Source organism: Pezoporus occidentalis, unplaced genomic scaffold (genome assembly GCF_034315485.1).
Source record: "Pezoporus occidentalis ecotype Australia unplaced genomic scaffold, CSIRO_AGI_Poc_V1 ctg2, whole genome shotgun sequence".
In the NCBI taxonomy this organism is placed as follows: Eukaryota; Metazoa; Chordata; class Aves; order Psittaciformes; family Psittacidae; genus Pezoporus; species Pezoporus occidentalis.
Window position 1 is genome coordinate 8,654,339 of NW_026913855.1, and position 26,031 is coordinate 8,680,369.

General features: G+C 42.8%; 1 protein-coding gene across 2 annotated transcripts; it reads left to right on the forward strand.

Annotated features, from left to right (window-relative positions):
• Positions 1-3,212: 3,212 nt before the first annotated feature.
• Positions 3,213-16,162, forward strand: LOC134163151 (serpin B12-like). Of its 2 annotated transcripts, none has more exons than XM_062617747.1 (9): positions 3,213-3,480; positions 6,028-6,184; positions 8,604-8,788; positions 10,392-10,499; positions 10,864-10,995; positions 11,835-11,952; positions 13,800-13,942; positions 14,739-14,909; positions 15,031-16,162. In XM_062617747.1, the coding sequence occupies exons 3-9, from the start codon at positions 8,618-8,620 to the stop codon at positions 15,433-15,435; spliced, it is 1,248 nt and encodes a 415-aa protein (XP_062473731.1). In that variant the 5' UTR covers positions 3,213-3,480; positions 6,028-6,184; positions 8,604-8,617; the 3' UTR covers positions 15,436-16,162. The 2 variants fall into 2 exon arrangements, with proteins under 2 accessions (XP_062473731.1, XP_062473729.1); XM_062617745.1 differs by having other exon boundaries at positions 6,086-6,184.
• Positions 16,163-26,031: the final 9,869 nt, after the last annotated feature.

Consider the following 26,031-nt stretch of genomic DNA (forward strand, 5'->3'; position numbering starts at 1 on the left):
ACTGTCAGTGTTCACTCCTGGCCTCCAATAAATGATAGCAATGAAAATGAACCCATTTACTTAGCCCACAAAGTCAAAATAAAAAACTAAATCAATGTCTGGATTGCCCTTCTGGACCACCTAATAATAGCTCCCAGTAAGGACTATGTTACGAGCTGGTACCACTCTACAAATAATTCAGTTATGTATCCTCAAAAAGTGGGAGCGTTTTACTTGAGAATTCCTCTTGGTACCTCAGGTTTGAAAGAAATCAGAAGGAGATTTCTAAACAGGAACATGCAACCCCTAATCTGTATACATCATGCAAACACCAGAAAGCAACACAGTCGTTATTGTGAATTTGGAGACGGGAATTCTGTTTTGATTCATGGCCAACCCACAAGATACATGGATACATGTGTCCCAGCACATGGATAATAGTCAGAAGAAGAATGCAAAGTACAGCAATTACTTTGCAGCCCATCCTGTCTGAGAAAGAATTGCCTGCAAAGATCTTTATCAGCTCAATAACTTCAGTGATAGCTGAATGTCTAGGAACTGTCTTACACACCCCATCATTGTCTAATCTCTTTTGGAGGCTGGGGTCAGACTTACTGCAGGGCTGTTGTCACTGTGGTTCTGGTATTGGTTCTGTAGGATGCTGTTCAGCATATGATATTGCACATGGGGTTGATGACTGACTGAGCAGCTGCACAGGCAGTCCATACATAGGCAAGATGGACTAGTTACTTATAATCAGTACAGTTTGTGTTTAGGCACTGATTTTTTGTCAGGTAGTTCTAGTTGTCCAGCAGAGCATATTAAACTTATTGTAATATGCTAGCACTTTCATAAGCCTGCTAGACTCATGAAAACCTCTGACAGATTGCCCCATCCCTCTTTTTCTGCCTGGATGAGATTACCTGAAGGAGAAAAGCTCAGACACCACTCTGTCAGCCTCTTTTTTCACTTTCTAAAAACATTCCAGTCCAAGGAGCCAGTCTTTATTCAAAGGAGATCACACTCTGTTAAAATGCTGCAGAGAGCATTTAGCACATGCACACAAATTTATGTAAGCATGTCTTCTCAGAGAGTTCCTTGTGATGGCTTTGCTAGGAAGGGTTATCCCATGAAAGCAGAGACAAACAGTGCCTCAGGGTGGGGCCCATCTTTCTCCACCTCCTGACTAACACCAAGGTATCCTAGCCTATGCAAGGCAAGCAGATGTCAGAGATACAAAGCTGTTTTAGTCAGCAGAAGGCAAACCCATTTATTGGTCATTTATAAACAGGGTATCTTGCCCATGAAAGCTCAGGTTCAGTTTTTACTTCTGCCTCTTGTCTCTACCAGTCCAAGTATGACACCCATTTGTCTCACAGCATGTGAGGGAGAAGCATCAGTAAGGCTCCTGCTGGTGAGAGAAACGCTGTTACAGTCTATTGTTCAGTCCCACCCTTGCTGGCCCCTGGGCCTCGGGCAAGGGATTGCATGGGAGGACATGGGAAAATGTGTGTGGGAGCTTGTCTATAGGAACAGTGACGTGCTGAAAGGTGTTGGTTTCAATGGAGAAAGTGAACATAGCTGAGGACTTGCTCAGATTGCCAAGCTGCTCCACCTCACCTTTCAAAAGAGCATTACTATCCAGTGATGGGTGATGGCCCCAATGGAAAAAAAAGCAAGCTGTGGCTGGCTTTTGCAGGCAGTTGCAAACTGCAGTGTTATGTGCTGAGTCATCTCATCACTTGCTCAGCTGCACAGTCATTGCCCACTTCCTGCTCCCAGCATTTTTTAGAAGAGAAGGGGTACATCTTAATGTCTTCTGGCTACAAAAGTTATTTGTGGGGAGGAGCACTTTGGTTTTGAAACTTGAAAAGTGCTACATAGAGCAAATTTGCCCCACTGGAAAAGCAGTACCGATTTGAACCCTGAATATACTGTCCTAAGGGCCTAGAAAAGACAGAATTTACACATACATTGACATTTCCTGAGGAAAAGCAGTTAAACTGATGTCAAGGAAGTTCTGAGGGAATATGTGCAGAGGAAATAAATTGTTGGAGGAATAATGTTAATATAAGAAGGAGGCAGGAAGCATGGAATTTGGAAGAAGGAAAGTCTTGAAAGATATTAAATAATGCTTAGACTGAAAAGAGTCTAGGACTCGTGGAAGCAGCAGAAGAAAAGATATTTGGTAAGGCAATGTGCAGAAATAAATTAAAAAGAGAACCCAACAGATAAAGAGACAGAAAGAACTGAAGAGGAAGACTAAAGAACACTGCAGAAACATCCAGGAAGGAAAACCAGAAACATAGAAGTGAATTGCAAATGGAAGCCCAAAAGCGAGGAAAAGAACAGGGGTAACAAGAGCACTCATTTCATCATTGTATCTTGCATTGTTTACAAACCCCTCTTTTCAGATGGGCACTGGAGCACTGGAGCCAGGCCAGCTGGGCTGAGACCATGGCAGTGGAGCAGGAAAGAGCAAAGCTGGTGGTAGCTGATCCTGAGGAAGAGGGTCACCCAGCTTCACACTAGAAGGGAAGTTTGGGAAGGTGAAGGTGGTGCTGGGCGACCTTCTTCCTCTTTCCTCCTTTCCCCCCTCACTATATCCGATGCCTCAAATATCCTATGAATCCAAAGTCAGGTTTATGTTTTGTAGGAAGACAGAAGAGACGACAACGGAAAGACTGAAAGTTTGCCAGGTTGCAAAGCCACATACAACCCTAGAGGACTTAAGACTGACCCCTGAGTCCCTCTGCCGTAAGCCAGTGTTACACCTGAGCAACCTGTGCTGGGGCAGCTCCATGCTTCCCACTTCTTTATTTCCATCTCAATTTATGCTGGAGACATGACTTATGTGATAAAGCACTCCTAGCCTTTTATTCTTAAGTCCAATGATTTAAAAGAATACCCCCTGGCTGGGGATTCCTGCTACAGTTCAAGGAAATACTTCTTCCTCTCTCTAATTGAGCTTCTTCCATACACATAAAGCTGACTCCTTACCTGAGAGAGATGGCTGTAGGCAACATAAAGCTCATGCATTTCCCATTCGTTCGCTCTATCTCTGCAAGCAAACTCAGCTCCAAACAAGACTTCTCTGAATCCTGGGATGAGCCCTGCACATCCCTGTGTCCAGGCCAGACCCCATGTACTGCACAGCAGTACAGCCATGGATCTTCAGGGTTAATGCCAGTTTTCCGGCTGAGGGTGACTTGGCATTGCAATCAGGAGATGTTGCCAGCAGATATTGCCTGACAAACTTGTTGGGCAGCTTTGAAAAAAATACTATTAGCATATTGCTAGATACAGGTTTCCCAGTCTTCTGCAGGGAACTTCGTGTTGATGGCATTTGCATGAAATTGCACCATGCTGCTATCATCAGCAATTGGTTAGAGGCTGAGCTTTCCCACATGAGAGTGGCAGATTTTTGTAATACAGTGTTCACAAGAACGTGCTCCAGAGCTCAGCTGTTGTGCTCTTCATTTAACCTGTTCGGGCAAGAAGGTAAACGATTCTAACAATTCTTTATTTATTTTTTTTTTAATAACTTTTCTTGCTTTTCTTTTTTTGGCAGATCTAAAGTAGTCTGCAGGTTGGTAAAGTAAACATCATGTTTACAGATGTGACAGAGTGGGGATACCTTTACAGGCTGCAGGCAGAAGAAACCACTGCTAAAATCCAGGTAGCTCAAGAGCTCACACAAAGGGAGCCGATCTTCAGTGGGATGTAGATGGGGAATTTAGGAACACATGGCCAAAGCTGGGAATATAAAGATTCTTGCTGAAATTTCAGAGGCTTTTGAATCTGAAATTTCACTAGGACCTCTCTGCCCATCCAGAAAGCTATAGTTGCCACAGGACTGATCAGTTCAGTAGCTGATCTACAGAGAAAGAAAGTAGAGGCTTTTTCACCCGTATGTCAAGAAGGGCTGAAGGCTAGGCTTTTTCAGGTCCACTCTACACTCTCAGGTAGAAATGGGCTTTACATGAAGTAATGGTACTGACGACCTGGGGAAACAGACCCACGAAGTGGGAGATACCAGTTAACTTCCCTTCTTTACCCATCTTTCCATGGTACAAGCAAAAGTCTTGAAAAGTTCACTAGACGAGGGAGAGAGCATGCAATTCTGTGGTTGGGTGCTTATAGTTTCCCCTGTACCCTGATCCTCCCTGCTGGGGGATTGTTTGTGTTCTTAAACAATGACAATATAAAATAGGAAATGTGGAGTGGTATTCAGATTTTTGTTGCTGTTGTTGTTAGTGGGGATGCTAGTCTTTTCTAGCAGCATATTAGCTCTTGGGTTTGGCAGTGATGTTTAGGAGCTTGCTAAGAAACCTATGCAGGTGCACATAGACATAGCAAATAACTTGCCACTGTGCAGCCCATAACAGGGCAATGTATATCCATGTCTGTTTATGCAGGAATAATTGACCTAGAAGGAGGCAGAAAATACACTGAAGGTACTGATGCAAAATAATAAAAGCAGTCAGAAAAAAGGCCTTTCTGGCACAGAAGTAGCAGCCTGAGAGGCTAAGTTGTTTGGAAAATGAACTTGGTAACATTACCCTTGAAAAGTTATTTTGTATTGAAATGTATTGGTTTTTAATTTAAATCATGTTACTTTGGAAGTGCTTTGTGTCACTTGGGGTGTTTAGAGTTTCTGTGTTGTAGGAGATGCCATTTTTCATATATGCCATTCCTCTCACTCCAAATCAGCACAGAAACACTTGGAAATGTCTTTTTGTATGAACAGTCATGAGAAAGAAGAAAGTCACTTCTACCAATCATAGATTTTTCATGTGGAGAGACAGTACAATCTGGCATGTGCTCCTTTTCTAGGGACACACGTCATTTCTGCCTTTTTGTATGAGAAATGAATGTGCATTAAAGCACCTTAATGGGATGCAGATTGAATAAGTAAAACACGTAATGGGAATTACCATGTGACATCAGGGAAAACAGGTTCCTACTTACTTACCTTATATTAAATACAGAATTACTTTAGAAACAAGACTACAGCTCCCTTACCCTCCACACTTTATTTACTGCCTTCTCCTGTTAACTACTTAATATAATCTAATGCATTTATTTATTATGACAGCTGTGAGAACAGCTTTTTTTTGAGAGTTTTTGTCTTGATTTCATCTACCCTTAGCCAAAAGCAAATGGCAAATAAGGAACAGAGCATTAATAGTTACAGAAAAAGAGTGTTTATCATTTCACACAGCCATGGAAGAATACAATCTTTACAAGGTCTCTGGTATGCAGTGTTTTTTGTGAACAAGGTTCTTTTTCTGGGTAGCTGCTTGCTCATTTGTAACAGCACCAGTGATTTCCATCTGCTGTACTACATTAAAAGCTACTGAACCATCATGCAAAGCATCTCCCTTCATCAGCTGTAAAGACCCAGTCCTGCTTGCACTATTGCTGACATTCAGTGCAGATACTTTGGCTAGTGCAGAATGGCAGCTAGGATCTTCCTAGAACACTTCTTTTGTTCTTATATCTTCTCTCTTTACCACTCCAAAATCTTTTAAAAGTAACGTTACCATTTGTTGTCCACCATGTAGGTGTTCTCCAAACTCCACTGTCCTTGCAGTAACTCCAAAACTCTCACTGCTTGAGTGATTACAGAGATTACACACGTGGCTTTATAGAGTGGAATCATTCATACACTTGTGCCTGCCCAAATTTGGATTCAGAAAGTTCATTAAATTCTTTCATTCTGCAATAACCAAGTTCCTCCTCCAGCCCACACCTTTCCTCCCTTGCTTTGGGTTTCCAGGGCAGTTCCCTACATGGTTCCCACTCACAAAAGCGTGGAGCTGGCCACAGTGTTTGCACCTGGACATCTCCCTGAGGAGCCTGCTCCTTTTTCTGAAGGAGTGGCACCTTGGTGTACCAGACACTTGCTTTCAAAACCTGTTCCCAGCTCCTGGGCTTTCTCTCCCTGCTTAGCAGTCGGTCCTCTCCCTGCAAGGTGGGGCGGAGGTGCCTCCTTCCTGACAAGGAAGTTTATTAAATCTTTTCTTCTCCTTGACTTGTCCTGAGGTTTGGGCACACCTGCAATATGCCTCATGACCTACATTTGGTGTGAACAATCTCACAGCTCCATTTCAGATCTTCCAAGAGGTGTGGAAGTGGAGCAATACAAACTTCAGCACTGAAGAAGCCCTGAGTTTTGTTTTCAGAAGGTTCTGGAGAGTAGGTAATGAATGTGGCAGAAAAGAGAAATGATTATGCAGCGCAATGTCTTTTTCTTGTGGTAAGGTGACTGTGTTATTAAAAGGAAAAGGAAAACGATGTTTCATATAAAGACACGAATACCAGAGCTAGAACAGCTGTTTTCAGAATTAATGAGATGCAACTCACCTTTAATTTGTTTGATCAGCGATCCTTTGGGGTATTGCTCCTCTGTTTTGCCCATTAGTATGGTCTGTATGTGAAGCACTTCTGGACTTCAGGGGATAATAAATGTCTCAGTGTGAAACATATATAAACTTTTTCTTTCAGCATTGCAAGGTTTCCCACAGAGCATCAGTCAAAAACACAATGAAGCACTGATTATTGCTGTGCTTTTCAAGCTAGTCAAAAGGCAAGAAACGTCTGCATTTGCTACATGTGGCACTTTCATATGTTCAGCAACTGGACTTTTCATCTCTTCCAATCCACTGCAGCAATCCTCTTAGGCTAAGTCTGTTTTCCTCTGGGCTGAGTTCACTCCCATTGTATGGCACTTGCTGTGGGCTAAGATGGTTTATGCAGACAGATGTGCATCTCAGCTGAGCCACATCAACTCTCAGCACCCTGGTAACTCTTCTGGAACCTGTGCTTCAGCTTCTCATGCAAAGTCTGTGTCTGGCCCATGACTGAGTGAGCAGTAGTGAGTGTTCTGCATCTTGAGGACAACTCAAGAAGTTTTGTATAGCTCTTTGAGAAAAGAAAACTTTGAAGGGGAGGCTGTCTGTGAGGAGGGGGACTGTGGCTGTGGTAGAAGAGCTGGGGCCTTAGTGGGGGAGCAGGGTAGCAGAAGAGCATTGGTTGGAAGGGAATGGAGGTCCCCAGCACCAGACAGCCCTTTCCCAAGAAGGCTGTAGACCCCTCGCAAAGGGGATCAGGACACCAACAGCCCAGGACAGGTTTTACAAGGGCTCTGCTAATGAAAGATCCTGAAGTTCAGCTTTGCACCAGCCTCTCCTCACCCTTACTTAGCCTTCTGGTGACACAGGCTTGTGCTCCTCACATATATTGGCCTTGCCGGCAGCAGCAGCTGGGCAGCACAGGGTTTAGAGTGTCTGCTTTGCCTTTTGTAGGCAGTGGGAATAACCACCCAGCTGTGCACTTGCCCATCTTGTCAATGGAGAGGAGCTCCAGCAGCTTGTTATGGACCCAGCCCGTGCTTGTCCCAGTGAAGGCTGAAAGCTAAAGCCAGCCAGATCTGTGCCACTGGAGACACAAGAGCCTTCTCTTCATACTGTGGCTGAGCATTTTCCCTAAATAAAATATCTTTCTGGAAGACAGGCCATAGCTACTCTATGTCTGCAAGCAGGCAGGAGTGTATTGCTTTGTTTTTTCACACATTTTTTCTGGTGCACTGTCCAAAGTATCATTTGTTTGACACTGAAAGTGATGTGGGTTTTTTGGGGGTATAACGATTCCAGAAAAGCTCATGTGGTTCTACTGATACCCACACAACAGCTTTATGATTCTCTCCTACAGGACAGGAATGGAGTTTCAAGCCCCCTTTATTTCAGATGGCCTCCTGCTTGGAACTTGTTCTTAGGAGAGTGGATTTAATGTAAATAACCCACAGAAAAGGTATCAGACTCTAAGGCTTCTGGTACAAAGCAAAAGAGTGACAGAGGTCTCGTCATATCCTTGAGCAGGAACTTACACACTTCGTTTCAGGGCTGTTGAGCTATTGCTTTGTTTGGAAATTTTAATTGTGTATCCTGCCTGAATCTGTGTTTCTTAGGCAACTCATAGAATATTTTAGATTGGAAAAGACCTTTAAAATCACCGAGTCCAATCTTAAGAGGAGTGAAAAAGTGTATTTTGAATTGTTCATGTTTCCGTACGTAGTTCAGCTTCCATAGCTGTTCATGACCCTTTTTCATATAAGAAAACATTTAATTAATAGTGATTTTATTTTCATAAACCTGTTGTTTGAAACCCTCATACATCTGGTTACCAGACATGGTTATATGCAGGAGTAGTTTCTGTCAAGTTTCTAACACTAATCTTAAGTTGTTAGAAGAAGAAAGAGTTGATATAACTGTATACAAGAAACCAGTTTGGAGAATTAAAATGTTAATCCACAGTTGACTAATTTCAACACTATGGCCTGACAGAGGATGCACCATGGGATAAGACAGAAAAATGGTCCTTTCTCAGTAATTCACATATGTTGTGAGCATGTACCCTTCCCAAACCTTCTGTGCCTTTGCTCCTGCTGGGTAGCATGGACCGCCAGATGTGTGCGAGGATGGTTGTTTCAAACTGTCGGAATTTAGAAAACTTCTTTTATTTAGCAGCTATGGGGCAATCTCAGGGCAGGCAGATGCTTCACAGTGTGGTCTAATTACGCAACAAATGCATTAAATTTCTTCTTTCTTTTGTGCTCCCAGCCAAAAACCACTTCATGATGGGCTCCATTTCTAGGCCAGTTACCGAGTTTTGCCTTGATCTCTACAATAAGCTCAACAGAAATGCGGAGAATACAAATATCGTCTTTTCTCCAATGAGCATCTCTGTTGCCCTGGCCCTGGTCCATCTAGGTGCAAGAAACAACACTGCTGCTCAGATAGAAGAAGTAAGTATTAATGAAACATGCCGAAATGCTTCCACATTGCTTGCTCTTCCTCTAGCGGAAATGTTGGGCATCCTAGCATGACATGTGTGTGAGGGTCTCATAGGAAACAAGCAACGAATACAAACACAGGTGCTACCTTCACAGTCGTGCTTGGTGCACTACGATCGTTGCCATCTATCTGCATGTGTGAGTCACACCATGCCCCCATGCAGATTCAGGAGCAGGGAGCAAGAGCTAAATGGGAGGAGGTGATACACCACAGTGGGGCACTCTTGCTTTTCCTGCAGTCAGAATGTCAGGCTTCGTTTCAGGATTACAGGCAGGTGCTTCCTCTCGTGGTTGCTATGAGAATACTGAAAGCGTGGATCCCTGTGGGTAGTGGGGAGAGTCCTGAAGTGATAACACCCGGGTAGCTGGAAGCATCAGCTCACTTACCACAGTATTCAAAAGTCAAAATGTCTCACTTAGAGAGCTCACAGGGACCCAGGTGGTCAGGGAGGAGGAGGCCACCTCTCCAGCTGCTGTGCCTTTACTCCCTGCAGCACAAGTTCTGCTTTCTGCAACCCTCTTCTCTCACTTGTGCTTGTGAGTGGTAAGAGAACAATAAACCTAAACTACCGGATCTTTCCAGTAGCTGGCTCTGTACTGGTAGATCTTCATCTGTCATGCCCCAGCGCTGCCATGTGCGCAGTCTGGCTGCTGGGTCACCCACAGACAAGGCAGATGTGCCCTTCTCATGAGGTTTCAAGGGTGTAGGTGGTTGACCTAGCTGGTGGCTGCTGGGTGTCCACATGGCCACGCTTTCATTCCCTTTCTTCAACAAGAAACAGGAGACAAAATAAGATGAAAGATCTTGTAGGTTGAGATAAGGACAGGGACGTCACTCTTCAATTACTGTCATGTCAAAACAGACTCGACTAATTTTTGAGCCAGCTGGAACCAGCTCTAACACAGGGTCAGTCCCCAGTCTCTTCCTATAGAGGCCACCACTGCAGGCCCATGGCTACCATAACCTTGCCACATAAACCAAATACACAGGAACTCTTGCTTATTTTAGGAAAAGTCCAGTATCTTCAATATAAAGATTGTCTATGTATGATGTCATATTATGATGGAGAACCTGCTGGACATTTTTCAGTGAGATACTTCACATTAGAAACAAAGAATATTTTCCACTAAGAGCAGCGTGGTTTTGGTATGTCTCCTAAACTGATGAAAAGATTAAGAATGATTGCAAAAAGCCGGTTTTGATGTTTTCAAAGAAAACTATTTTCATCTCTTTGCCTGAGGCAACTTTTTGTTTTGAAATTTAAGGTAACTGAAACAATAAAAATATAAACCACATGTAAACATTTTGAGGTAGTGGAGAGTAACAATTTGAGGGATTAAGTGCAAGTTCTTCCTGGTTAGCTGAAATAGAAATGTGAATTTGAACATTAATATATGAACAATTTCAAGTCTGTCATTTTAGCCTGGCAGAAGCTGAGAAAATATCTTTCATAAATCTACACCCTTTATGCAGGGCAGTATAGCGAATCTTTTAACCAAGGAAAATGCTTTTATCCCAATTACAGTTTTCATAATTTGGTATCTTCAACTGCAGGTGCTCCATGCCAGGAAAGCTACAGGAAGAACGAGCCTTGGATCTGACCGTGAGAGCGTAGAAACAGAGCCAGAAGGAAGACAGGAAAGGCAGCTTTCCCCCTCACAGGTACGTCCTTGCATGGAGAAAGCACCGGAGCCCTGTCTTCACTGCACGGTAGGTTTCTAGGTATAAAGCACTAGAGTCTGCCACTGGAGGGAGTCAAGACCACACTCATAGACTGCCTAATCCAGTAGGAAATGTCTGATACAGGGTGATACTTTATTAAGGTCCAAGTCTTCTATGAAGTGAATACCAAAGCCTTGAGTCTTCCTAGCTGAAGGAAGATCAGGCTACAGAGCTTAGACTAACTGGATTTAAAAATCAGTACAGCAGTATAGCCCTATAGTGTAATCTAATTAGGATGTAAATCAACAACCAGAGCTATATGGAGGGATTATAGTTATAGTTGCTGTGTTTGTAATATTCCCAGTGTAACAAGGATGGAGACCTCAACCATAAAGAGTTCCAGGCACTGCTTTTACAACTACAAAACCTTGGTGAAAGATATGTTTTAACCCTCGCCAACAATCTCTTTATACAACAAGGATTTGAACTCCAGCAGGTAAGTTACCTCTATCTGCTAACTGCTGTGGCCCCGAACTCAAGCTTCTCTGTAACTGTGAGCCTCGCTAATGTCCACCTCACATGTCAAATGGAGCACTTCATGTATCTTTTGGGGCTTCTGGGAAAGAGACAAGAGTGACAGCTTTTAGTTATTTTGTTAAAAAAACCCATCCTGTTGATATCAATGGTCAGAGAGTGAAAATAAAGCAGGAGTCTGTTCATTTTTGGCATAAGTCTGCATTCAGTCAGAGTAGGACTACAGTCAAATATGCCTATTCGAGCTGTCCATAAGCTACTTACTTCTGTGCTTGCAAGTTGGATGCTGGGGCAGCAGGAAGCTTGGAGAACATTTATTACCTGAGATGTTATACACTTCCATGTGTAGGGCTCGTGTGCTGAACTACTGACTCCTTTCTTACTGAATGACAGAGCAGTCTCCAACTACCTAGTATGGATAACTTGCTAGTCACATCTTTGCTTTTCTGTCAGTTATTTCTGTGGAATGATTTGGATACTTAATCATTAAACAACACACCTTGCATCTTCTCTAGTTTTTATCTGTACCTCAGCTATGCAGTTCCCCATGGAAAGACTCTTTCTTCTGGCTTTCTTCCTTCTTATTTATTTTTTTTTTGCCTGTGCAACAGAATAAATATATCTTTCAAAGATTCTCTGAATAAATTTCAGATGGTTGATGTTTCCAGAATGAAATTTTGCCTTATGTAGTCAACAGGACCCTCACCATTTCTAAAATAGTTCTGAACCATTAATTTCTTTCAAAAGGGAATAAGTGCTAAACAGATTTGATCAATTCATAATCTTTATTTTGCTTTACAGCAATTTCTAATGTGCTCTAAGGAACTATATGGAGCAATGCTACAAACAGTAGACTTTCATGGTGCTGTTGAAGCTGCCAGAATAAAAATCAACGCTTGGGTTGAAAGTGAGACACAAGGTAAACCAAAGTAAATCTGTAGCCATACTATCACTGCCTTATTACACTGCTTCAACAAAAGAAATTCCAGGGTATGAAAAGCAGACTTGCTCATGTTTCTGGGTGTTCAACCTTATGCTGTTTAAAGACACTATGTTTTCCCATTCACTCTTGAAATATTAGAGTAAGTTATCAGCTAAATTATTTCTGAATTAAATGTGTGTTTGTTGCCAGATACTTTTGTACTCCTGCCCTTATGCCTGGCATGATAATTGCAATAGAACCTGTAAGGTTCAACCAGAGAAACTGCTCCGGTGCACAGCCACTGTCCTGGGTTCAGCAGTAGCAGTCATGTTTCTCCTTCGTGGTAGCTGGTACAGTGCTGTGTTTTGACTTCCAGCCTGAGAACAGTGTTGGTGAAGTCGATGTTTTCAGTTGTTGCTAAGTGATGTTTACCCTGACCAAGGACTTTGTGAGGCTCATGCTCTGCCAGGGAGGAGGGGAAGCTGTGAGGAAGCAGAGACGGGGTGCCTGACCCAGGCTAGCCAAAGAAGTATTCCATACCACAGCACGTCATGCCCGGGGTGGGGGGTAACTGGGAGTTACCCGGAAGGACACGGGCTTCCGGGTGGGACTCGTGAGTGGTATTGTGGTATTGTATTCTCTTGCTTTGTTATTTTCTCTTACCATTGTTGTCATTGGTGGTAGCGGTGGTGATTTGTGTTGTACATTGGTTGCTGGACTGTTCTTCTCTCAACCCGTGGGAGTTGCACTCTTTCAATCCTCCTCCCCATTCCTCCGGGAGCGGGGAAGGGGAGAGCCCTGGGGCGGGGGGGAGGGCCTCGATTCCTCTCAGCCCAGCACCACTCACTGGGAGTGAGTGAACAAGCTGTCTGGCTAGGGTTTAAACCAGGACAGCCACAAATACAGAGACAGGACAGCAGGGGATGGAAGCTATGAGCTTCAGGGTGAGACTGGGAACAGCCTGGGGTGGGCGGGGGGAAAGGAAGAGGATTACTGAAGACCTGATTATATGTAGAGCAATGCCCACAAAGATCAGAGATGTTACCACAAGCAAGACTCACTATCACAAGTGACAATCAATCAGCTATTGCCCTTGACAGGTTAGCAGAGGCCATTTGCTCTTGTCGATTAGACTAAACATGATAGGTGGCATTTTCCTTTAGTTTTGCCAGAGCTGCAGTAGCAGTAGCAGCAGGATGAAAGTTTTCTAAATCTTGTGGCTGAACATAAACCAGAACTTACTGGGGGACAGGCAAATAGATTTGAAGGCTTCTGTAATTTATCAGTTGCCCATCTCCTGACCAACCCCGTCCTTGTACTGGCAGAGCGTCCTGTGACTGATGTGGGGAAGAGCTGTTCACTCCAGTTGGCTCCCAGTAAGAGGGCTGAAGGTTCACCCGTCACTGTGCCCAGGGTTAGGAGCCATCATTGCTCTGGGTGCTCGTATGAAGCCTGTGAACCTGCTAACTCCTACTTCAGCTTCTGTATATAAAGTGGGAAGCTCCACAGCTGGTTAACTGCTGTGCATGGCACAAAGTGAAAGAGTCTCTCATGTAACCCAAAATAGGTGATTAATGGTGTTGCCTCCGTCCTTATGATTAATGTCGCCTGGCACATATATATGGTCGCTGACACTGACAGCTGGCTAATTCGATGGTCCTCCCTGTCCTCTCTGACTGGAAACAGTGTAGAGGAATCTACCACTTGTTTTCCTATGTCGCCCCTTTGAATAAACCAAGAACTGGATTTCTAAGTTTTCCCAAAACTAATTTCACAGACAATTATCTCAGTCCAGAGTCTTAATGGCAGCTAACAAATACTGTGTATTCTGAAATTTCCTTTAGGTAAAATCAAGGAACTCTTTGCTCCTGGTGTGATTGATGTACATGCATTACTGGTGCTGGTGAATGTAATCTACTTCAAAGCATCTTGGGAGCACAAGTTTGAGGAACAAAAAACTGTACAGCGAGACTTTAAACTGAATCAGGTAGATCTGCATTCTATAAATCTTAACATTATTTACCCTAGATACCGTAAGCACTGCAGCAAGCATAACAAAGAAGCACAATGACCAGGGCTCCGCTGCCTGTGAGCAAGGTGTGGGTGAGCTGGGAATTTAACCTGCCTCTCCTGTTGGGTCAAGGTGGCAGGAGTTTTTTTCATAGAAAAGCACATTTTTCTTCACATGCTAATCAACACTAGCAGGATTTTTGCTGAAAGCATCATTAGAAAAAGTCTTCTTTCACTACGCTAGAAGCTATATATGTGAGCTAACTGTAAAAGGTAATTTGAGCCTCTATAAAGCTTTCAAACAACCCCATCACAAAGAAAGGGAAGATAATAAAACTTAGAAGAGGATACCTGAGAAAGGCTATGGTTTTGCTTTTAATGTATTTATTGCTTCCTGTCTAAACTATCAGTCTGATAAATGACAGCCTGATTCTTTCAGTGCTATTTCTTCTTTATCCCAGTCCAAGTTAGGACTTGCAAATCCAGCCAGCATCAACCTGTTTGGAAGTATAACACTATTAAGCAACTTCATTATCTGATCAGTTGCAGGGAAATGGTTCGTTGGTTTGCTTACATGTTTGTTTTCCCTAAAGAATTATCCCCTTTATTTACACATGGGAAAGCTGATGTTTTGTGTGTCAGTGTAGATGCAACAAAATGAAGAAAAATATTTAGCCTAACAGCAATTATTGCTGAAACCTAACTGCTGATATTACACCTGTAATAAGTTTAAATGTTAAGAGCAGTACTGATTGTATAATTCTTTTAAATAGAATAAGAGAAAAGCTGTGCAGATGATGTATCAGAAAGGAACATTTAAATTAGGCTACATTGAGGAGATGAGTGCTCAGGTCCTTGAACTCCCTTATGCTCAGAAGACACTGAGCATGATCATCCTGCTGCCAGGTGATACGGCTGATGGATCTACCAGTGGGCTGGAGCAGGTAAGGCAGTATATATCATGTACTGTGGCTGGAAGTTCTTTGTCTGAATTATGTCTGGATAAAGATCTAAATTTTTCAAAGCTGCTCACTATTTTAAGCTCTTTTTCCTCCCATCTTCTAGATTGAAAGCACAATGACTTATGAAAATTTAATGCTGTGGGCCTCTTCAGAGCACATGTTTGAGACAACAGTAGAGGTATACCTCCCCCGATTCAAGCTTGAAGACGCCTTTAACCTCAATGAGGTATTACAAGAGATGGGGATGACTGACGTCTTCAGTGAATCAAAAGCTGACCTTTCTGCAATGTCATTTGCAAAGTCTCTGGTACTGTCAAATGTTGTCCATAAGACATACGTGGAAGTCAACGAGGAAGGCACTGTAGCAGCAGCTGGTACAGCAGGTGCCATTGTGAGAAGGTCTCTTCCTCTCAAGGAGGTCTTTATGGCTGACCACCCTTTCTTGTTTTTTATTAGACATAATCCTACTAATATCTTTCTTTTCTTTGGCAAACTCTGCTCACCTTAAAATCAGGGACATTTTCTAACATTGTGAGAAACAGCTGGATCAAAATGAAAAATTGTATTTTTTCCCAATGCATTCTTAATCCTTTGACAGCTAGTTTGTATTTCAAAGTGATCTCTACAACCAGTTTAGCATGGAACCAGCTAATTGAATGCTTTGCCGCTAGGCTCCCTGAATTGCAAATATTTATCTGAATCCAGAATAAGAGTAAATTTTGCCTTAACCTCATTGGATATGAATAACATTTTGTTTCCTCAATGACCACATATGCTCCTGTATTCCTGCATTCATATGCATTCCTGCATATTAATGATGATGACAAAAGGGTTGAGGTTAGAAGAGACCTCTGGAGGTCATCTGGTCCACCTCCCCTGCTCAAGCAAGGCCACGTACAGCTGGTTGCTCAGGACCATATCCAGATGGCTTTTGGATATCTCTGAGGATTGAGACTCCACCACCTCTCTCTGGACTATCACTCCTGTGTGCTCCCTAAGGTCTGAAATGACTCCAAAGAGAAATTTGTATGCACGCTGTCTGGCGTAACAGGATACAAACCCACACATTTCTAACGATGGTTAATTATTTACATAGTAAAGAAGGCAGTATATGGGGATAAACCAAGTGTTTTCAGTCTCAAAGAATAGGAAGAAAATGTTCTAAAGTACCCCACTGAAGTTACTGATTTGTGAACTGTAGCCATGAGCTTCCAATAAATGTTTTTTCTTCTTTACATGCTGCTGTTGGTGAATTTTAACAATCTGAGATGCAGACATGAAAGACAGGGCTCTCTCCATGCTCTGAGAAGTGAAGAAAGGCTTTGAAATAGGTTGCCTATAGAGGTTGTGGAGTCTCCTTCCCTGGGTATATTCAAGATCCATCTGGGCAATCCTGAGTAGTGTGCTCTAGGTGACCTGATTGAGCAAGAACAGACTGGAGCAGGACAATAAAAGAGTTAAATAAACAACCAACTCTTGACTGTCTAATTTGGAGTTGCAGGCAGCCCAATTTACCTATTAGATGATGCTTTTGTTAACTAAAGTTATCATTGTACGGTGTTTACATTCTCTGGGGAAGTTTTGAACCCGCAATCTCAAAAATCAACACTGCTTCTGAAAATGCAGGGACGGGTATTTCACTGATGAAGTGGCAAATGCCAAAAGGGAAAAAAGCTTCCCGTTATTCCTGTCTTTTCTCAGAAATGAGTATACGCACCCCAACCCTCAGTATATTCGATTTTGGCACTCTTGAGTGTCTGATGACACTGTGGGTTAGCAGGGGGATGGATCTGCACTTGCTATCAGTGCAGAATGAGGGAGGTTAGTCCTGAAAGTGAAAGAAATAGAGGGGAATGTTTGCAGTAAAAATCTTCATTTAATGCTGGCTAAGCAGGGCCATTCCTGTGCTGCCAGAGCACGGGAATGTGAAGACATGTGGTGAGCCCTGTTTGGTGTAAGGGATGCATCTGGGATATTTCTGGTACATGCAATAGCAACGGTTTTATGACTGCCACAATCTCATGTACTATGCAAAGAAGATTCACATTGTGAAGGGGAAAAAACAAATGTCTGTGTGACATATTTCTTTTGCTTTTTCTCCCCTTGGTGCAAATTCTACTGAAGGCTGTGCCTCTTTCAGCCAGTCCCCATCTGTGCAAACAATATCCAACGCCTCTTCTCTCCCTGCAGTTCACAGCTTGCCAAGGGAGCACACACTGTCTTTGCAAATATCAAGGTTCAGATGTGTTTGCTGCTCTGCCCTGAGCCCCTGGGGTTGGACTAGGTGATCTTTAAAGGTCCCTTCTTACACAAACTGCATTCTATGGTTCTGCATCTTGCACATCAGTTAGCTGGATTTGGATAGCTCGACCAAACTTTGATTGGTTACTGATTTACAGCTGGTCAAACTAGCTTACAGTAACCACATTGTATCACAAAACACATGAGCTGGTATAAACCCAGTAGAGTTATTAGGTATTGTGTCTTAGACCCAAATGTACATGCACATTGCAAAATCTCAGGTTCTCCTGGCTTTAATGTCCCGTGTTATACTTACTGAACTGTGTAGGATCTGCCTTTTTTTCCTACTCCTATCTGGAACTGGAAGTAACGGGGAAAAAACTCATCTGTGATTGGAGTAATGGTTATTGACAAAATGTATATCTTTTGGCCTATAAGGTGAAGAAATACTATTTTCTAGTGCTCGTGGCCTGAGACTGGATTTACAGACATGATCAGTGTTGAAAGTTTCACTTTTACAGTATCATTCTTTATGTTTGTGTTCAGTCTGAGCTAACTTTGCATGCGGTTTCCTCTCAAGGGGTGGTGGTAGAAATTTACACAGCAAGTCTCCGCCACTCCTTGAAGTTTGGCATGATGATTTGGGTTGCAGTGTCTCAGCTTCTCCAGGTTGCATGGCCGCAGCCCTTCTTAAGGATTCATTAGCAGGTGTGGATGTTCGGTCAAGTGGTGCTCACCATCTCAGTGAGTTAGGTATTCTCTTCTTCCCTGGTATCAGCTGAGGGAAGGGCCAGAGTTTGGCCCTTAAATCACAAGATCAGTCAGTACCCTGGCCTTGACTGATGGCAATGTAAGCAGTTTCATGCTTTCTGTACTGTGCAATGTGCTAATCTACTCCAGCAGTACGGTCAGTCACACAGCAATGGCAGCAGGGTAATCTAGACTTCTCATTTCCGTATTTATTAAAAAATTGTCTTTTAGTAGATCCTTGATTTTATTTTTTTTGTAAAGTATGCTCATTTTCTAAATGGATTTATAAGCACTTCTACATCACAGCGTTCATAGGCTTTATGAAAACCAGATTCAGAAGTCACACTTCCTAACTGTACTTTTCTTGTGTCTGTAATGGAGAATCAGTGAATAACATGCTAAATGCACAGAATTATAGGTGGCTGCAGAAAGGAGAAGCAACACAAGAATAACGCTGTGTCTCTCCTAAAGAGAACATAGGCTGCCTTTAAGCATGTACATGCAAAAAAGCCACCTGAAAGAAAAATTTTATCTTCTTATGCATGTGGAAGTATCCGAAATTTGTAGCCATTTCATTTTCACCTTCTGCAAATTCTGAGCAGCTACTATTTTTGTTTGCTTAGTCTGAACTGCCTTGACATTACCACGGAAGTGCTTTGCCCATGCTGAAATTCAGGAACGAGGTGCATCGAGATGCAAGTCCTTAGAGAACATCCATTGAGTGCATTCAAAGCAGACTTTGTGCAGGTATTCAAATAGAGCTCACTGAAACTGCCATTAAAGCGACTTTCTTTTTTTTAAAGTGAAAATAGTACATAACTTCTGTAGTGGGGAAATTCATGTGGCTCAGGATGTGAAGGGCTGGTCTTCAGTGTATCCCATTCACTTGCTGGAATTCAAGCCTGTGTCTCATAGGAGAATGCACCAAGCACTATCAGGCACTAGGTTTTAGCACAGGCTGGGTGGGAGAACTGCCCACCTTCCTCTTGAATCCCTTAGACAAATGAATACAGCCTAATGGCACAAGAAGAGAACTCAAGGACTGATAAATTTGCAGTTCAACAACTATTGTAGATAAGTTCTGGTTTCCAGTCTCTGCTCCTGGGACTATTCTTATTTTAATCTAGTAACAGACAAAAAACTAAAATAAAGTGGGCAGGTATTCCAGCAACGATATTGAACTATTTTTGTCTGTAGCTTTCTGATAGCATGAATTTTTCCCCACTTTCTTAATATCGACCTTGAAAAGAAAACAGTGAATAAAGTATTTTAATTGTGAGCTTCTTTTCAGCTCTTTAGAGGGTGTGACTATGCAGCTTTTTCTTCTGAACCCTCAGGCATGAAGTTATATATCCTTAATTATGAGATGGTGTGTCACAGCTTTTGTATAGGAGCACTGCCACCTACACAGCTCCAAGATTGTTTCTCATTATTCCCTCATTTGACTGCTGCAGTTTGGAAACAGAGTCCAGCTTTTCCATACATGTACTGTCAATTTTAAAAACACTGGAAGGGCACTGCTGAAGGAGCTCTACTGCATATCCTTACTGATGAGAAAATGAACATGAGCAGGCAGTGTGCGCTTGCAGCCCAGAAAGGCAACCGTGGGCTGCATCAAAAGGAGTGTGACCAGCAGGTCCAAGGAGGGATCCTGCCCCTCTACTCTGCTCTTGTGAGCAGAGAGACTTGGAGTATTGTGTGCAGTTCTGGTGTCCTCAACATCAAAAGGACATGGAACTGTTGGAACAAGCCCAGAGAAGGGCCACGAGGATGATCAGGGGACTGGAGCACCTCCTGTATGAAGACAGGCTGAGGAAGTTGGGTCTGTTCAGCCTGGAGAAGAGAAGGCTGCATGGAGACCTCATAGCAGCCTTCCAGTATCTGAAGGGGGCCTATAGGGATGCTGGGGAGGGAATTTCATTAGAGACTGTAGTGACAGGACAAGGGGTAACGGGTTCAAACTTAAACAGGGGAAGTTTAGATTGGATATAAGGAGGAAATTCTTTCCTATTAGGGTGGTGAGGCACTGGAACAGGTTGCCCAGGGAGGTTGTGAATGCTCCATCCCTGGCAGTGTTCAAGGCCAGGTTGGATGAAGCCTTGGGTGACATGGTTTGGTGTGAGGTGTCCCTGCCCATGGCAGGGGGGTTGGAACTAGATGATCTTAAGGTCCTTTCCAACCCTAACTATTCTATGTTTCTATGATTCTATGTCTTTCTTCCTTGAGCAATGCCTCCTGAGGCACCTAGCTTTCGGCAAAGTACTCAGTGTAGCCTGCAGCCTCGCAGCAGACAGCTCTGCCTTCACTCACACCCCTGTCAGCTCCTTTTCCAAGAGGCCCTCACAGCAACCCACTGTGCTGCCTATCTGTTCTCTCCCCTGCAATCTGTCATCACAGAGCAGTCCCAAACACAGGCCAGCAATGACGAGTCCTGCCTTTTCCACAGCTGTCAGTCTGCTGAGTGAGAAATTATCTTGCTAAACAGTAGAGGGGCGACCACTGATGGGGAAGGCTTTCTCAATCCACAGTTTCATAATAGGGGAAAGTCCATCAAATCATATTATCAGATTATATTAATGCAATCAACCTGTGGTAGCTATATGGGGTTTGGCTGCATTTTGATCAATGGAGCCAGCTCCCTATTGGCCTATAATAACCACAGTGCTCACCCCACAACCCGCCATGAGAAAACAAATGCCCCTTTGTTCCACAGGTGAAATACTGTGAAAAACCTGACTGCTGCTTGTGAAGCAGAACAGCCTCCAGAGTCAAAAAAGAAATGCTTTGGCAGAGTGGTGCCCATTTCCTTGTTCGTGAATGCTGATGAATAGGAAGGATCCTGGCAGACATACCCACGGACATATGGTGTATCTCCCATGCCCCCAGACATGAGCTACTCCACTGTATTGTCTTTTTTGCTTGCTTTGTGCAAGCCATCCAGAGGTGCCGGCTGACCGTGGCTGTGGAGCTCAATAAAAGTTTTATGAGCCCTACATTCATTTCAAGCCAAAACAATTGATGCTTCAAGCTCCCCAGATAGTTCTGATGAAATATGTGGGCTAGACCTAAGGGTTAAGAAACCAGATCCATAGCTGGAGTACAGTAGCAAGTATTCGGAGCTGAGGACCTCAGCTGAAAGTGCTACCATAGCAGTGTCTAACTCTCTGTGGTGTCATGGGTGAATTCCACATCCAGCCTTGTGGAGGGACAAGGAGCACCAGCCTGGACAAAGGAGCTGCCCTGGCTCAGTGCTTTTCCCTGCACATGACCAGCAGCGCTGACCACGCTGAGCTGGGCTGGTAGTGTCTTCACTTCACCTCCTCTTGACCATTTTCTGCATGAGGCCAATGGAAAAAGCCCTAAAATTCTTACCATACAGGAGCATCCTGCTGCCAGGATCTGTTCCGAAGGCTGTGTAACTGGGATTCTTTCTGCCTCCCCTGGACCGGATCTCATACCATCTGGTTAGGCCTCCTACCTGCTGATCTATAGTCTGGTAGATGCTCAAAACTCAGGATGTGCTGCTGAAGACCACCATGTTCTCCCTCCACTCCCTGGCTCTTGCTAATACAGGAAGAAAAACATGCTGAGACCCCTGAGATAAAGTGCCCATGCTGGGGTGGCCGCGGATAAGTGTAGCCCTTATGCAGAGAAGCTGCTGGGGCACAGGCTGGATGATTGCACCTCTGCAGAAAGGCCGGGGTTAAAGAAGAAATAACATGTTGTGGTTATGGGCCCAGCTCTTTTCATCTGCTGCAAGGTTGTTAGGGCTGCCCTTGAGAGACGGGTTATCAGATGCACGTAGGTCCTTCAGGGTGAGGTGCTTCTCTGAGCACTGTGTATCACACTCTTATTTTCTGATTTGTTTCTGTTTCCCTCTCGCCTATACAATTTTCTGCACTTATACACTATCCATTTACAAGCTGTTAAATATTGGTCATCTGATAGTGGGGGGGGGGGGGGGGGGGGAATATGATGGTTTTACACTCATGCCTGAGAACAGAATTCAGCCCTGAGTCTCCAGCTGAGCCTGTCAGACACCCGAGCATACCAGAAAGAAATAAGAGCCATCATGAAGTCTCATGAAATGATCTCACACTGTTGTATCTCTCCATGTAGCACCTAGGCAGACAAAAGGAGGATGTATTTATGAATACATCCTGTAGCTGGTTTCCAAATACAGGGGGAAAAAAATGAACCACGTCTCAAATATATAGCAAACTGCAGCTCTGCAAATGAAGACATGTAGTTACAGGCTTTCCCCACTCTTAAATGAGAAAGCTTGTTGTCAGGATCAGAGCTTTGAAGTCACCCCACAAACATCTGACACTGTTCCAGCTCCTGTTTACCTCCTGCCGCTTGAGGTAAAGCTTACGTGGCACAGGATGGAGGTTTAGGAAAACAGTCAAATGGTACTTTCCACCGGCAGTAACAGTGGTTGTGTCTGCTGCTATACCACAGGGACACTGTTCCGCCGGCCCACAAATAGATAGTTGCATGGGAAGCATTGTATCATGATTTCCCGAACATCCTCAATGTCCTTTCATCAGCATTATGTTGTTAGATACCTGCCTTCATCTGGAACAGTGTGAGATGCTTCTCTGAGTGAATAGATTTCACATGGGTGTCCCAGGTCAAATACTACTGGACCTCATGTTCTGCCAAGACATTCTCGTTCACATCCAAAAAACATGCAAGACCAAAATAGCAGGGACTACTTTGCATATGCTGCATAAAATAACGGTTCATGGAAGCATATTGCTTTAAAGTCTGCTTTTTTCTAATGTTTTATTCTGTGTAGTGGAAGTACCTTTTTTTATGAAGGTTGTTAGTAATACTGGTCACAAGTTCTACGTTAGATTACACATAAATGTTTACAATCAGCTGGGATACAACTATCTGGTATTCACATGGTGATGTATCTGGTTTACAGGCCAGCCAGAAATGAAGAGGCTGTCAAACTGTCAAATTTTATCTGTGAGAGCAACAGCTTTATCAACGATAGAAGTCAGTGCAACTGAGAGAAAGCAGAAACGAGGAGAGATGTAGAGAACTTTATTTTCAAGACAGTTCAGTAGTCCTTGGTCACTGCAGGCATGTAGATAGGGAATTTAAATTGTAGAATGATGAAATGATATATTATACAAATTCCATGTCAGGATGGGGAAAATATGCCATTTGCACATCCGCCTTTTTCCATGGCAACAAATTCTCTTTTCACACCTTCTCTGGAGATGAACCGGTTTACACTGGCTGAGAATTTGACCCTGTGTTTTCAAATTATACACCTGCCAGTTCTTCACAGGGCTTGGCTGCTTGAGAAGGATATTTCTCAATTTTATTTTGTTTTCAAAAGTTAGTCACTGATCATATGTGAACGATATTGGTTATCACTCTCCACAATACATCTGATTTCACTAGCTGTAAGGACTGGCAAGGACATCCCCAAACTTTTATGCTAATAATATATCAGACTAAGAAGCTAATGCATAATATGACTAGCTATGGAAATCAGACCACAAGGATTGTCACTGGAAGAACAATTACTTTTAACATTCAGTCTGATAGTCAAAAGCAATATTTTTCTCCTCAGAATTGTGAAAATTGTGCAATGTTCTACAGGGCTGAGCAGTCTCAAAGGGCGTTTCAGGTTTCCAAGTTGATAACTTGTTGAAGTAGCTCAGTAACTAACAATACCCACAGTGTTTTGGGTAGTGTGATTAGTGTAGCAATAAGTTATTAGTCATTAGTACATCTGCAATAATTACATTTTACAACCTGAGAAACACTCCCAAACACTATATCTTGTGCAAAGAATAAATTGTCTAATAAGTATTTGCATGACTTGACCAGTTAATGTACATCAAAGTTTGAAAATGTCTAGATGTGACTGTTCTAATTTACAGTCAGGATGATTTAAGACGGAGATGAGTCAAAACTCCAGGGATAAGCAAGCAACCAAACTTAACAGAGATTTGGAAACTCCTTGTCTACAAGCTTCTAAAATCAGGCTCAACAAACACCTATCAACTGTAATGGAGACATCTCTGATCCTGCCTTAGGGCAGCAGGTGCAATAGACAGTCTCAAGGCTCCTTCCAGCCACGCGTTTCTGTCACTTCCAAACAGAACTAATTAATGGCTACATGGAATTGCAAAAGAACAAAGATTTGCTCAATGTATCTGTTCAAAGTGATTAAGAGATCTATTAGTGGGAATAGATTTTAGTTTTGAAAGAAGGCTATGCAGACTGGGATAATTTCTCTATGTTTCCCCCCCTTGTACCACATGTGTCTTCCCACTTACAGTAGAAATATCAGGAATCCCCAGGAGAGGACCAAGACCCTCATATTTCCATCAGGAAAATGTAAGGAAATGCAGGTGATGCATGGGGAGCCCTGAACTGCAGTGTCTCTGCAGGAAGCATAGCATCCCAGGTCTACCAGAGTTAGTCCACCCATGAAGTGTGGTTGAGACAAATGCACACAATCTGTGTCACATCGCTGCATCAGCTGCAGAGTTCTCAGTTGCAGCATACTGCACATACACACTTGGCACAGATGTGCACTGTGTGCTATGTGCCCACTAGAAGAGTGGATGTCACACAAATGAAAGCAAGCTGCTATTTGTGCAAGCTGTTGGATATACAACAAACTCTGCAACAAATGGCTGAATTTCTCTTCTCCATTAAGGACAACATTTTCAATTGGGGAAGAAAACAGGTAGGGAAAACTCTCCAAAAGGGATATTTAAGAGAGAAGTCTTCAGAAGCACAGAACTGGAGTAGGCAGAAGAAATTGCTCTACCTTCAGTTCTGGGACTGCTGCCTCATGTCACAATTGGCCAAATAGATACTTCTATATTTTTCTTTCCCTTGCTACTGTGCCATCTGCAGAGGTGTTAATAATTAATTTCTACTGCAAAAACATGTTTGCATTCAATGGTGACACTTCAGACAGCAACACGCATCTAATTTTGTAGACTTTATTTTTGTACATGTAACCCCCGTGAAATCTCCTTTATTTCTAGGAGTTTGCATTCTTTCTTATGATTAGATAGATTTAAGTTTTTTTTCCTCTTGGTATGCATTTAAAATTATGTCTTCTTCCTGATCTCCTAGGCATAAGGAAAAATTCAAGATTCCACAAAAGGTCCCGTAATTATAATAATGAGTTGCAACAGACAAGAATGTGATTCATCATAAGCAAAAATTATGCTGCCACTGGGAGTGGCAATGGCTTTATATTTGGTTGCTCCAGAAGCCCTGCCATCAATCTCAACAGTCGACACCGTCAGTCCTGAGAAGAAGGTAAATATCTCCCTGACCTTTAATTCTAACCTTTATGTTACAAATGGCATAAGTATGAAATGTCTAAAGATATGTGCATTAGTGATGTACACATCTGCTTAGCACATATACACGGTACATAACTTTCTGAGGATGTGAGAATGTTGTCAAGATAATGTGCAATGTTTTGTATTACACTGAAATGCATGGGCTGTGTGAATGAGCTGAGCTTCATTTGTTCAATGGCTTTACCAGGTGTGTTTCTAGAGATTAAACCCAAACCTTTTCCCACTTCCTCTGCATGACCCAGAGTGGTAATTGGTGAGAGAATAGTCTTTCTACATCATTCCTTCTCTTAAATATTTGTGCAGATAATTTAATTCTTCTTGTGTAATGCGAGAAAGGTATCCTCCCTACCTATGCAGAAGGTTATTCAGGTGTAGTAAGAATCAAAACAAGAGTGACTTAGAACAGTGGAAACTCTAAAACACTGAATTGACTTTCTAATGAATCAGATGATTCTACATCATTACTGGATGAAGAGACTGGGAAAAGGCTTTCATAAGAAAGGAACTCTGTCCTAGGTGCAAGATGTGAGAAGTTTTGCAGAACATTCAAGATCATCTGCTAGTAATACTTTTGATTGTAACTGAAGTATATCTGGGAAAAGTATTAAAAAGTATAAAAGTATTAAAGCTGCATATAAAATAAAAAATATAACTGTAGCTTTCTGCTAATACACAATGTGCCTTTGATGAAAATCTTACTAAGTGAACCTACCTGTAGATCAATTTTCTGTCAAACATTTGTTAATGAACCAGCCTTA